Consider the following 14,445-nt stretch of genomic DNA (forward strand, 5'->3'; position numbering starts at 1 on the left):
TCTTTTTGTCTTTACAGATTATTTCTTCTCTTTTTTCCAGCTTACACAAACCAACTGTGCCACAAACAAGAGAATGATGCATTACAGTTGAAGATGGCAAAAGTTTGCCCTCCTCTTACTCAAGCAGTTTAAGCAATAAACGTAGTTTTGAGATTTCAGTTTGAGTTTTTCTTGCATCCTCATAAGTCCATGAGGTCTTTGCTGACTGAAAATTCAGGTATTCGGAACACAGGAGAGATCCCTGCTGGAGGGCAGAGCTCTGCTGATGCTGCCTTGTACTTGTTACAAGGACAAGCAATGTTGTAACAATCTCCCTCCAGTAGTTTTCCTCTTCCAGCATGAGTTTCCTGCTCACCTCTATTTGTTGATGAGGAGATTAGTAGGCAGGAATGAGTAAACTTAGAGCATCAGCTGTTGGTGGAATAGTTTCCTGGCTCAATATTCCCAAATCAAAATCAGTTGCTGCAGGAGATTCCCTCTGTGCTTTGCAGCAGATCTCAGCTCTGGCTCCAGACCCAAATATTTTGACCCTATGGAGGCCCAGCACAGCTCTGGTGTACAGTGCTGAACTCAGGGAGCATCCAGGTGTGGGCAGCACTCGGCTCCTCCAGCACATGGAAACCTCTCTGATGGTGTCCATCACTGATATCTTGTGGGACCACCAGCTCCCAGGAGCACATCTTCCCTAGCTCTTGCTGGGCTTTGAGGAAAGTACATGGGCTCCTAAATGGAAAACTCCCATCAGCTTCAACAGGGCAGCATCAGGCCTCTTGCATCTTCTGCTGAGCTGGTTTTCACTGAGCACCACCAGGCTGCATCAATTAGGTGATTCCTAAAATGGATGAAGAGAAATTCTGTGTGGCTGCTGATGACACTGCCAACTCTTCATCTCACCTTGGACAAGGGGAAAATAAAGAATGAAAGGCTGTGCAAGTCTGAATTTGGCCATCTCTCTTCTCAGACACATCTGCTTCCATGCAAGCAAGAAGAAAATGGGTGACTAACACACAGCTCTACAGCTCAACAGCTGGCCCCTGGGTCCTCCTCCATGGCACTAAATGGGTCCCTGGCAAACACAAGGTTGAGATTTTAAATGAGGAATTAATGAAAATGCGCTCTTTTTCCTGCTTGTTGTCCCTTTAAATTCAGTTTCCATGGAAACTGCTATGGAAATGCTGCCTGGAGGAAGCCAGGAGAGATCTCTGCCTGGCTGCCTTCCTCTCTGGGTTGCCAGCTGAGCCACCCCAATTGTCAGGCTATTAGCCACCCCAGTTGTCAGAGGTTTTTTCTATTGTTATTGACACTTGGAATATGAGCAATAACTCCTCATGGATTCCCTCTCTAAGGAGTCCTGGGGTGGTCAGCCCTGCTCCTGTCACCTGCTGCTGGGCTCTTTGCAAGTGGAGCTCCTCTCCGTCCATCCGGTGGAGCACAGGCCCATCTGAACCCCCATGATGATGCTTTGCTGCAAATGTCACCCCTGCTAGAGACATCCATTCCACTGCTTTTTCCTTTTGAAATGTAGTGGTGCACGTGGTCTGAGTACACAGACTGAGCTGGGAGCTGTGGCAGAGGGACAGCTTTGTTGTTAATTCAGTTTTTATCCCAGGGCAACGTTTGAGATCCCTCCTGGAGTACTGCATCCAGCTCTGGGGTTCCCAGCACAAGACAGAACCAACCCATTGGATAAGGTCCAGAAGAAAGAAACTAAAATGGTCAGTCAGAGGGCTGGAGCACCTCTCCTATGAAGATGGCTGAGACATCTGGGTGTGTTCAACCTGGAGAAACAGAAGGCCCAGGGAGATCTTTCTGCGGCCTTTCAGTACATTAAAGGGGCTCACAAGAGAGAAAGAGAGACACTTTTTATTCAGGGCCTGTACTGAAAGGACAAGCTGCAATGGTTTTAAAGAGGATGGGTTTAGACTGTATATCAGAAAGAAATGTTTCCAAATGAGTGAAACATTGGAATAAATCATCCAGAGAAATTGTGGATGCCTTATGCCTAGAAGTGTTCAAAGCCAGGTTGGATGGAACCCTGAGCAACCTGTTCTAGTGGAAAGTGTCCCTGCCCAGGGCAGGGTGTTTGGAACTGGACAGTCTTTAAGGTCCCTTTCAACCCAAACTGTTCTATGACCTTATGAGCAGGATCCAAAGCAGACTGTAAAGCAATGGTGTTTGTCTGTGTAGATCCAGGCTTTTTCCAGGTGAACAAAACCAAAGGGTCTTAGACCTACAATATTTGGGGGTGACACAGTTCCAGAAAATGGGGCTGGTCTTACTACTGTTGAGATGCACCCACTTCTATTTTCATTAGCATTTGAGGAGCCTCTAGTAGGTCTATGTAAGGTTGTCTTAAAGAAAACTGAATTTTCAGTGGAAGTTGACTAACAATGTAAGTCCTATGACCTATCCACCCTCCCAGCTGAGTTCTGCAGACAAACACAGTTCCAATGTAAAAACAAAAGCAATTTTAAAATGTAATTAATTTTAAATGTAACTAACCCTAGTCAATATAATAGTTCAGTGTTAGCCATTATTGCTTCAGATACATATAAAAATGTTGTCCTCCTTGGTTACCTAGATGATTGATATTCAGAAAGGCAGACTCTCATATCTGAAATATAACACTGAGATCATTTTTTGTGAGCCAGATGAGCAATTTCTTGCATATTGTACCAGAAAAAACCCTCTGCTTGCTGCTGGTACAGACTCAGATGGAGTATAACCTTCAGTGTCGAGCAACCAGGCTCCAAAGAGGATGTAAACTTGTACTGGGGGAATCCAGAGAGCAGTGGACATAGCCAGAGGTCTAGAAAATAGACCTATGAGACAGAATTGAACAAATGGAAGTTATTTAGTATGAGAGGAGGCAAATCAAAGGGCTACATCTCAGTAAAAGGATAAAGTAAAGAAGAGAGGAAGATAACAAAATGCACTCCATGCCATAGAATCATAGAGTGGTTTGGATTGGAAAGGACCTTAAAGATCATCTAGTTCAAACCCCCTGCAGTGGAGAGGGACACCTTCCATTAGACCAGGTTGCTCAGAGCCCTGGTAAACCTGGCCTTGAACACTGCCAGGGATGGGGAATCCACAACTTCTCTGGGCAACCTGTGCCAGTGTCTCCAGCGTGTCCAAGTCTTTCTTGTGCTCACAGTGGACAGAAGGTAGATAACAAGGTTAAACTGCAAAGGGGGAAAACTTCCCCAGGGATAGCGACAGCTGTAAAATAAGGACTTAGGTTTTTCTAAGCCAAATACCCCCACTCAAAGTAGGATGGGCAAGTGCTTTCTCTCTCCTGACATAGGACATTTTCAGTGTCTGAGATGCTCTCCTTCCTATCTTCGGACAGCCTGCTCCAGCTCTTCCTGGTGAGGTACCTTTCTGGGAAGCTAAGCTTTAATCCTTACTTTTTATTCCCAGGAAGTGATTCACCAGCTGTGCTTTCCTCACTTTCGTAGCCTTTGGGCACACCATGATGCTCTGATCCCTTTCACAGGAGCTGCTCCTCTACCCACCATTTCCCTCCCAAACAGAAGGGCACCGTAATCGTAATGCCTCCTCTCTCCAGGCTTCTCCTCCAGTTCCTTGAGATCATTTACATGCTGCTGTCTTTCTTCAGCATGCTTGGATAACTCTTCTGGTACCAGGAGGGAATAACTTCCTGCTCTGCTCTGGTGCTGCCTAACCTTGAATCCTGCGTGCAGTTTTGGGTGCCGCAGGATAAGAAAGACATTGAGCTGTTGGAGAGCGGCCTAAGGTGGGCAGTGATGGTGAAGGTCTTGAAGGGAATGTGTGAGGAGCGGCTGAACTTCCTTGGTCTGTTTAGTGTGGAGGAGGCCGAGGGGAGCCCTCATTGCAGTTACAGCTTCCTCATGCGGGGAAAAGGAGGGGCAGACGCTGATGTCTTTTCTCTCATGACTATTCTGGAGGGAACAGCCTGAAATTGTGTCAAGGAAGGTTCGGGTTGGATATCAGGAAAAGGTTCTTCACGCAGAGGGTGGTTGGGCACTGGAACAGCTTCCCAGGGAAGTGGTCAGAGCACTAAGCCTGACAGAGCTCAAGAAGCATTTGGACAATGCTCTCAGGCACGTGGTGTGACACTTGGGATGTCCTGCGCAGCGCCGGGAGCTGGACGCGATGATCCTTACGGGTCCCTTCGAACCCAGGATATCCTGTGACACTGGAACTTCCTGTGGCCAACCACGGATTCCCGCCCCTTCCCACGGCCCCGCCAGGGCGGGGACGCGAACCCGCGGCCCCAACGCAGCGAGGGCCCGCCCCGCCGTGCAGTGCGAGCGGAGGAGGTTTGTCCCTCACGGGCCGCCGTGTGCCGGGTGCGCTCCGCTGCCGCGCTCGCCGCCTCTCGTCTCGTCTGCCGCCCGGCCCGGCCCGGCCACTGCCCCGCCATGAGCGACAAGGGCGAGCTGGACCTTACCGGCGCCAAGCAGAACACGGGCATGTGGCTGGTGAAGGTGAGGAGCCGCCGCCGCGGCCTCGGGCCCGGCCCAGCGCGGCCTGTGGCAGCCGGGTGCCTTCATTCGTCTCCGCCCCGCCGTGCCCGGGGTGGGCGCCGTGAGGCCGGGGTTGCCCGCGTCGGGCTCGCCCTGTGGGCCGGGACAGCCACTGTGCCTGTTCCCCTCCTCGGGGACATTGCGGGGTTGGGCCGGACGCCTGTTGAGTAAAGGAGACACCGCAGGGAAAGTTGGGCTGCCGGGAGCTATCACAGAATCAGAATGTTGAGGGCTTGGAATGAACCTTAAAGATCATTCAGTCCCAACTCCCCTTGCGGTGGGCAGGGACATCTCCCACCTGACCAGGTTGCTCAAGGCCTTATCCGGCCTGGCTTTGAACATTTCCAAGGATGGGGCATCTACAGCTTCTCTGGCCAACCTGTGCCAATGTCTCTCCACCGTCACAGTAAAACATATTTTCCTTGTCCTTGCTATTGGTTTGTGACGAGCAACAAACATGGCCGTGTAACTTTTATTTTCCCTAAACTTTGAGAGTTGGAAAAAGTTTTGAGTGTTCCCAAATTAACATCCTGATACAAAAGCTATCCACACCCAACAAGGAAAGTAAACACCAGTGTCTTGTCATTACAGCTCCCTTTGGTGCTAGTGAAATACAGTTCTAGTGGAGGGGCTGTGAAAAGGCATTGAGGATGTCAAATCAAACCTGTTTGGTGCAGGACCACACTCCGTCTGCTGCTGCCGCTAACAGGCTGGCACTGCTCTGTTCCCTGGAGTCAGTGTCTTTGCTGTCAATACCAGGCATTGTTTCAGAAAGAGGAACTTGAAGCGGATGGGCAAGCGTGTGCCCTGCCTGCTTCGAGTCCCCTCTGGGCATGCTCCTCTTTTTCTAGATCTATGTTTCCTTCCTCCTGTTCCTCCTTTAGGAATAGGTTCAGACCATCAACTTCAAAGACCCTGTGGGGACACGGTGGTACCCAGATACTAGTTCTGGGCGGTGAGGGGGGTGTAACACCATCATATTTCAGCTACCAAAACTTCTTGCTGTGGCCCTTAAAAATGATTGTTGATTTCAGATTTGCTTTGCTGTGCAGAATTTTTGGTGGGCAGGTTGCTGCATCTAGCTTCCTCCTCAGTACTGACGCCTGGGTGTGTGGTGTCACAAACCACAACAAGCACTGTGCAAGTGCTCTAATTGTAGTAGCTTTTCCTGGGCACTGTCAATGAATGCTGGCAGCAGAAAGCTGCAGAACCAGAACTAGATCATGACATGCTGAGTGACAGGATGATAAAATGGCAGATGAAATTAAGAGTTGAAAGATCTAATCTGGTGTGCATAGAGGAAAATTATCCTAAATATACGTATGCAGCAGTTGGGTTTCTGCTGGTTGTCATTCAGGAGGAGTGGGGTTTTTTTCTGTACAATGAGATAACTCTGTAAGAACATGTCAAATGAGCAGAGTCAACATTGGACATGATTACAAAAGAGACAGAAAACAAAGGAGAAAATATTACTGTACCATCATGTTGCCTCTGTCTGGAATGTTCTGTGTAGCCATGGTCTCATCCCCCCTGCTGTGCAAAGTGTACAGTAGACCTGGGAACAGTACAGAGGAGAGCACCAGGTCTGGTCTTGGCAACAAGGAATGATGGCTGTGGTGGGAACTCCTAAATGCCTTGCTACCTTTTAGGCTGGCAGGAGGATTAATATGGAAATCTTCTGGAGATCTGAGGCAATGAGTAATGACATGGGTGGATAAGGGAGCAGTGAGTCGGCAAAGGTGAACAGGAAAGAATCAGTTCAAACACTAGAATTAGAGGCTCAGTGTGAGCCAAGGACGTACTGTTTTGCACAATGTGTAGTTAGATTTTGGAACTTCTTGCAGTTAGAAGTTCTGAATTTCAAAACTTCACAGAAGTTCAGACACAGTTAGTAAAATTCAGGCAAGAAAATTGAATTGAGAGATTTAAAAGTGACATGTTGCCAAACCCCATGTCTGCTAAAACACCCTAGAAATTAGAAGAGCACGCTGGGGAAATAAATTTTCTTCGTATGTTACTCCTGAAGTAACTGCTGTTGGCTGCATTTGGAGACAGGACACTGAACTTGCTTGTCCTTTAGTCTGATACAGTTTAATATTTCCTGAAGCAAGGAATTTCCTGGCACATTTGTGCTTACAGTTGGTGCCACTCTGTTTAATGAGAAAACAGGACTGAAAGGAAAGCTGGAGTATTATTCTTCCAAGTAAATGTTGATGTAGTCCTTCATGCATGTGTTCTGAACTTATGTCTGTCTTCTTGTATTGTAATGATAGTAAAAAATATTGAAAAGATGCTAACAGTGATAGACCATAACATGGGGTATGCAGGATTTTATCCTTTGATTTCCATTGGACTTGAACTTGGAAACAACCACATCTGTTAGTAGGACTTCCAACTCAGTGGCAAGACAGTGCATAGTACCTGTACTTTTTATCTTCACTAGCTAGGATAACAAGGATGAATTTATCCTTCCTTTGAGGGAGAGTGCATTCAGCTCTGATGGAATAAAAATCCTGGCTTATTTGATTTCCTTTTAGCATGCATTGTGCTAGCACAGGAAGTATTCCAGAGAGACTGCTTAACAGGCAATAAAAAAATGTAGTGATGAGTATTTTAGAAGCATGAGCAGTAAAAAGAGGTACCATAAAGACAGTGAATTGCTTTAGTACAAATCCAGAAAGCCACTAGATTTTTATTTCTGTGTTTTCAGTGAAAGCTAAGGTAGAGAAATAGCAAGAGTATTTGGTTATGTAATTGTGATAAAGTGAAGCCCATTTAGTGTTAGCCATTAGAATGTTAATTTTCTTGTTCCCTGAGTGTGTTGGTCAGATTTTTAATCTGCTGCATTGTTCTATGGCTAGAAAGAGGATATCTTTTTTTAAGTTTTTTTTGCATTTTCAAAGAATATAGACTCTGACAGCCTTAGTTTCTGTTGTATGCACTGTGTATGTATTGCTATATAGAGAAGAGCTAATTTAGTTTTTTGCAGAAAAGTGGAATTAGTTTGTTACAGAGAGGGGCTGCAGGTATGTTCCCTTCTAAAGGGGGGTGGGAAGCTGTGCCCAGGCTTAAAGATGAGTGGAGCAGGGGCCCTCATGTCCTACACTGTGTGTAGTGTGCCTCATACTGCAGCCTGGGCAATGTTGTGATGTGAGTAGCAACAGGAGAGCAGCAGTGGGAAGAGGGCTTGAAGTGATGCTCCTTAGTATGTCAGATTTGTTCTAGTGATTAAACTGCATTTTTTTCTTTTTTGGAGAGAAGAGTGTTCTTACCTACAAATCCTGGAATAAAGACCACTTGTCCTGAAAGGCTGTGTTCAGTTGCCTTTCAGTTGGGCAGGCACTCTGTCCACAGGTTGCTCTTTCTGTGCATATACAGTTTTCTAAATCCTCTTGTGGGATCTGTGAAAATTCTGCCCTGTGAAAGGTTGCTCTTGTTTCCTTTGTGTTTTTTCAAGGATTGTTAAGACTTTGAAACCTGAGTCTTTACCATAATTACTATGTTAAAAGAAAGGTGCAAAATAAGATGCCTATGGCATTTAAGACTATTTAGTCTTTCCTGATTGTTTATGTCATTAGCAAGTGGATTTGTGAGTAGCACCTGGTTTTATCTGAAGTATCTATGGATAGCTGGAAGTAATCCTTTGATCACAGCCCTTCATAACCCTTTGTCTTTCTCTGCATGGCCTTTGACTGCAAGTAGGCCAGCAGAAAGATGATTAAATGCACTCTTTGAGACTTTCCTATGCAGTATGATTGATCTGTAACCTCTTAATCTGACTTAATTCCTAGTATGAGTGTATTATATAGCAAGTCAATGATTTTAACACCATAAGAGCCCTTCACTCCTTGTCCACTCATACTGAATGTGCATCTACCTTATTATCTGGCAGTATAAATAGAGATTAGGCACAAGCATGTAATAATACTTCTGTTGAGTAGCTGGAGCATGTCATAGCATTTATCTTGACTTTAGAAAGAAAACAGTATCTGATCTGGCATGGAATCTGCTGTAGCAAGTTACCACTTTGAAAACTGGAAATATGTATAGCAATAGATTGTGCCAATTCATGGCTTTCTGTTGTGCTTTTGTGGTATTTTTCACCAAAGTTGTCTGACCTTTATGGGAACCTGGGCTGCCATTTAGTTTGTCTGAGCAGTTGGAGGCATCTGGACTTTGTAGTTATTCTAGGTGTACTTAACGGGGTGCTTTGAGTCTAAAGCTAAGTGCTAACTAAGCACCAGTTCCAAGATCTGGAGTTCTTGAAGAACTGATAAATGCAAAGTTAGTGTTAATTTAATTTGAGCTTTAGGAAGTTGGGAGGTTGTTCTTTGTCAGTAAGTTATTGGAACAGGTTCTTTTTCTCCCCAGTTTGGTTTAGTTTTACTCCATGCAAGACAAAAATTAGGCTTCAAAGTGTTTCTTTGCTGTTTGAAACAGGAAATGCCCCAGGCATAGCTTAGTGTATTTCTCTTCATTACTGGCTGTGCCTCACACTGCTTTTCCACGTGGGCACAGATGTTTTCGGTAGCCGTGGACTGTGTGAGCCAGGGCAAACTTTGCTGTGCCAGTAAAGAACATGGCTGTAAAGTTCTGAGGAGTGTACTGCTTGCCAGAGGCCTTTATTGTACATTTTGAGCCCAGGTCACCCGATGCTGCAGATACCACAGCCTTTGCAACTGAAGGAATTGGTGTGTAGGTGAGGTAACAGCACTGCAGCAGCTTTTAATTCTCAATTTATGCAGGTCTTGTTTCTGTCCCTGGACTAATCATGACTTTGTGCGGCTATTCTGGAAAATGTGTTGGGGAGCTGCTTTGGTTGTTCCACCTGCTAAAACAAAATCAGCACAACTTAAACATAGAAGTCACCCACTCCTCCTAGCTAGATCCGTCTGCTCTTTCCATATACTGACCGGCTGCACAAAGACTTTGTCCAATGTAGTGAATGAGTGATGGGAGGCAGATTTGCCTAACGTGGTTCTGCTGTTGTAGGAGTGGCAGTAGGCTGTGATCTACTGCTCAACGTGTCTGAGGTTCCCTGACTCTAAGCCTTCCCTTCACAGCAGACATTGCCTAACTTCTCATCACTGTGATTGACTGGTCGATTTCTTTTCCCCCAGAGAGATGATAATTTCTAATGAATATTTAAAAGTATAATTTTACCCAATAAAATATTGAGACTCCTTAGTTTAAGAATTTGATGCTGATCTTTTTCTGCCTTTTATGATTGGATAGTAGTATTTGAGATTACAGTTACTAAGATTTTTCTCTCATTTGAGACTCTACATAGGTGTTATTTTTGTGCTACATTATTCTCTTTGATCTATCTAACTGAATATATATATACACACATATGTGCATATATGTATATGTGTGTGCATGTATATGTATATAACAGCTTGAGAAGTGGGCTTGCATGAGCTTCATAAAGTTCAGCAAGGCCAAGCACAAAGTCCTGGACTTGAGTTGGGGTAACCCGCATTATCAGTGCATGGGGAGGAAAGGACTGAGAGCAGCTCTGAGGGGATGCTGGTCGATGAGAGGCTGAACATGACCTGGCAATGTGCACTTGCAGCCCAGAAAGCCAATTCTGTCCAGGGCTGCAACAAAAGCAGGCTGGGCACTATGTCAAAGGAGGGGATTCTGTCCATCCGCTCTGCTCTGGGGAGCCCCCCCTGGACTGCTGTGTCCTGCTCTGGGGCCCCCAGCATAAGAAGGACGTGGACATGCTGTAGCAGGTGCAAAGGTGACCCCAAAGATGATCAGAGAGAGCTGGAGCACCTCTTCTGTGAAGACAGATGGAGAGAGCTGGGTGTGCTCAACCTGGAGAGGAAAAGGCTCCTAGGAGACCTTACAGGTGCCTTCCAGTGCCTCAAGGGGGCTGCTGAGAAAAATGGGAACAGACTTTTTAGTAGGGCCTCTACAGCTGGACAAGGAGTAATGGTTTTAAGTGAAAGGAGGGTGGATTTAGACTGGGTGTAAGGAAGAAATGTTTTGTAATGAGAGTGATGTTTTGTAATGAGGCGCTGGCACAGGTTGCCCAGACAGGTTGTAGATGTTGCATCCCTGGACGCATTCAAGGTCAGGTGTAGTGGAGCTCTGAGCACACCGATCTAGTTGCAGATGTCCTTGCTCATTGCAGGGGATTTGGACTAGATGTCTATTAAGGCCAACCAAAACCATCTATGGCTCTCTATTGTCTACTATGTTTAGCTCATACTTTATTCTGAAGTGGTCAGGGTAAAAGTATTTAAAGTATTTACCCATACACAGCTTGTATGGAATTTTAAAATCTGCTTTTCTTGAAATCTGTTGTCTTCTCTTAGGTCCCCAAATACTTGTCACAACAGTGGAGTAAAGCTTCAGGAAGAGGTGAAGTGGGAAAACTAAGGATTGTCAAGTAAGCCTTTACTAAAAGTTACCTGTGTAAAATAAGAATCTGTTGCACCTGTTCTAAGACATAATCCTCTTTCATGCCAACAGTATGCATTTTTCTCTGATACATGAACAGTGTTTGCTTGTGTAGTGATTAGGAATATAAATTGTACAAACTTATACTGGAGAGTCACTCTGTTGTATTACAGGAGGTTTGATTTCCTAGGTTTAAGGAAACCTAATTGCAGAATTTGGTTTTATTTACATGTGTTATTTTGCTGCTTCTGTTCTCACATGCTGACTTTTCCCATTTGTTCTTGGGCATCAGCATAACAAAAAATTGAATAGCTCGGGAGTGAAGATGAATAATAAAGCTAGAATTTGAATTTGCTTTTTTATCAGGAAAACTAAACTTGAGGAATTAGGCTATGAAAACATTAAATATTTTTTATATTTATATATTCATTAAATATTAAATATTTTCTTTTTCAGGAATCAAGGAAGAACGGAAGTAAGTAATTGCTAAAGTTTATGTTTTGAATTCTAAAAACTGTTTTGAACATGCTGGTTTCTTATATCACATATTTTTTGTTATACCTCTAGCAACGCATTGTACCACAGAATCAGAAGGAGAGAATTCTGTTAGTAGCTCTGCCCATAGATGCCTGTGGGACTTCCATCAGGTCACTCTGTTCCCTCACTTTGTTTACCTTCTCTTCAGACACTTTGAGATGTGTTAGTACAAAAGGCTAAGGAGGATGCACAGGAAAAGCATGCAGTGCTTGTGTGAAGTATCCCTCTTCAAGCTTCTTTAGCTTCTCTATTGAACGTACAATGTGAACATGGCAGAGGAGCTGTGTTTAAACCTCATCTGGGCTGTATGCAATTCAGGAGTCCCAGGCTAGTAACACTTGTTGTGGTACTTCATCACTTTTTCTGGAACTCATCTGGCTGTGCAAAACATTTTTCAGCACTCATACTGAGCAATGGCTGAAAACCTATTGTGCCATATATTTTAACAACTAAAATCAAGTTTTCTCTGACTTCAGGAGGAGGTAATTTGCAACTTTTTGAAAGCTGTGTAAATTTTATTAAGTACACAAAAGCTTTGAGTTCTGTATTTCAACAAGAATCAGTGTGGAAAGACTCTTATATTACCCTTTATTTTTGAAATAGAAATATGCTATACTACTTGTGTTTTCTTTCTTTTTGTTTCCCCATAACTTGGGAAACAGTGTAATTGAGTCTGTTTGGTAACACTGTGGCAATTGTGACTGTTAGGTGTCATTTACTTTGAATGAAGAGCTTGCAAGCATCAATGATATTGGAGGAAAGCCTGCTTCAGTCAGTGCACCAAGGGAACATCCATTTCTTCTGCAAAGTGTGGGAGGACAGACCTTAACAGTGTTCACAGAAACTTCAGTAGGTAAGTTAGAATTAAAGTTGTTATGACTTTACCAGTATGTCTGCTTTCAGTAATTCAGTGCTGTAAAAGACAGAAGACTCATAAGTCAGATTTTGGTGTTTTCTGCGTAGATAACAGTGTTGTAATTTTTTTGTGTCTGTCTGTTTACTTGTGTGATTGAGCAGCTGATTTAAGTTCTCCGGGGTTATCATCATGTACATTTCAGCTCTGAGTCTGCTGGAGAGAGCAGGGGGAATGCGGAATGCAATACAGAGTGCAGTACATCGTGTACATTCTCCTTTAGGGTTTTGACTGAAAAAACATGGCTTTGTGTTCCCATGTATTTTTTGTATGAACTAGTATTTGTTCTTTTCTCCTTGAATTGGTCTCTGCTGTGAATAGAATTCTATAAGAATGCTGATTTTTTCCTCTGTTCATTTTTTTTATTTAATAAATTAAAAATGTTGCATTTTCCAGCAACTAGAAACAGTTATTTGAGGACCGTGGGTTTACTGAGTAGAAGTTATTATTTTTACTGGGAGCAAAGGGTGGTTAGTTACATGAGAAATGATTGGGATGAAGCACTGAATAAGCATAGACCCTTTCAAAATTGTTTTTGTTTGAGATTAGCAAGCATAACATGCAGTCAGTGAATTTTTCGGAAACTGATTTAAATGCAAAATGGCTAAAATATTTTGCTGTTACATTTAAGTTGGTAGAGTGACGGTACAGTCAAAAATACACTTTATTGTGCATTTCTTGCTTGAATTTTTTTTTGCTTTGAAAAATGAACATGACACAAATACTTCAAATTCCAGTCAGATTCCCTACAGGCACCATGTTTCTGAGGTTACTCTTATATACTTAAATGTGTAGGCATGTTTTGAACTCCATGTCCATTTTCAGCAAATTTCAAAGTGAATTATGGCTAGTGGGAAAACAGGTGTCTGAAGGTGGACTGTACAGATGTCCCAGCTGAAAGAAAGGCTGCTACTGTATTGGATGCCAGAAAATCCCCATGGAAAAACCCACTGTATTGACCATGAAAAAACACTCAGTAAGAACTTATGTATCTTTGCACATCAGTTGATCCACAGTAAGGCAATTATAGGAAAGTGAAATTAATTTGTTCCTAGGTTCACAGACCAGTGTGAGTCTTCATATTATAATTAGCATATTTTTTTCTGAAAAGCATGTTGTCCTTTTTTTTTTGAATCTGTGCCACACAAGCAGTATATCAGTTTCAGCCATGGACCAAAGATTAGACTGGTATGGAATTGCAGATGTCATCTAGAAAGGTGCAGTTGAGGAATTAAGCAAATGAAATACAGATAAAAAGTGCTGCATGCACTATTATTCTCAGTCAGTACCCTTATTGAGGACTGACTTAAATCAACCAAAGCAAATGGCGTAAAGCAGTCGGGTTTGTTTTGTACAGGGTGGGTTTTTTTTTCATTGTGGGTTTGTGATTTGTTCCACCCCTTTTTTTGAGCACATTTAATGTCCTAAGATCTGTTCCCTGTGTAGTCCTTTAACCCTGGGATCCTTATGTTGGAGTGACTGTCTTTTTGATGGCTTTTCTGAAATATGCTATGATCTTGGAAGATGCTGTAGGCAGTTGATATATTCTGGATAATTCAGCACTTCATATTGACTCATCAGGTCATTTAGAGCAAGCAAAAAAGATCAAATTTGACAAATAATTTAATATTTTCTGCATGATGTAATTTCTAGTCTTCTGAATGGATTTTCTGTGGGTTTTGTTTTGCTTTGTCTTAACTAAGCTATGCTTCTCCTACTTGTAGTGTTGGAAGAAATCTTTTTGTTCTTTCATTGTGAATGTCTGCATCTCTGGTGGTCCTGTGTTTCTTAATGGACAGCAGTAGGCTCTTCTAAGGTGCAATTTATTGTGTCCAATGGATTGCAGTTTCTTGTTCTTCTGCAGTGTGTATCTGAGCTAAGAGGAAGCTTGGTAGAGTAGCTTCTATCCCAGCTACTGTTAAAAATCTGGTCTGTGCTGGATTTCACACGTGCTGCATCTTCTGCTTGGATTAGCTCTGGGATTTCTCCCATTTATTTTCTTTTCTTTTCCTTTTTCTGCGATTTGAAATAGCCCCGGTGAATAATACTGAGTACTCTGAGGGTGGTAGT

At 43.5% G+C, this 14,445-nt stretch overlaps 1 protein-coding gene across 1 annotated transcript in view; it reads left to right on the forward strand.

The window, feature by feature from the left end:
* Positions 1 to 4,315: 4,315 nt before the first annotated feature.
* The window catches only part of GTF2F2 (general transcription factor IIF subunit 2), a 79,478-nt gene continuing 69,348 nt past the window's right edge, over positions 4,316 to 14,445 (forward strand). The window contains exons 1-4 of the mRNA XM_084227018.1: positions 4,316 to 4,475; positions 10,841 to 10,914; positions 11,382 to 11,400; positions 12,171 to 12,315. Coding sequence (XP_084083144.1) covers positions 4,410 to 4,475; positions 10,841 to 10,914; positions 11,382 to 11,400; positions 12,171 to 12,315 — 304 coding nt within the window. The 5' untranslated portion in view covers positions 4,316 to 4,409. The remainder of the gene's footprint in view (positions 4,476 to 10,840; positions 10,915 to 11,381; positions 11,401 to 12,170; positions 12,316 to 14,445) is intronic.

This window comes from Fringilla coelebs, assembly GCF_963513975.1.
Source record: "Fringilla coelebs genome assembly, chromosome: 2".
Classification (NCBI taxonomy): Eukaryota; Metazoa; Chordata; class Aves; order Passeriformes; family Fringillidae; genus Fringilla; species Fringilla coelebs.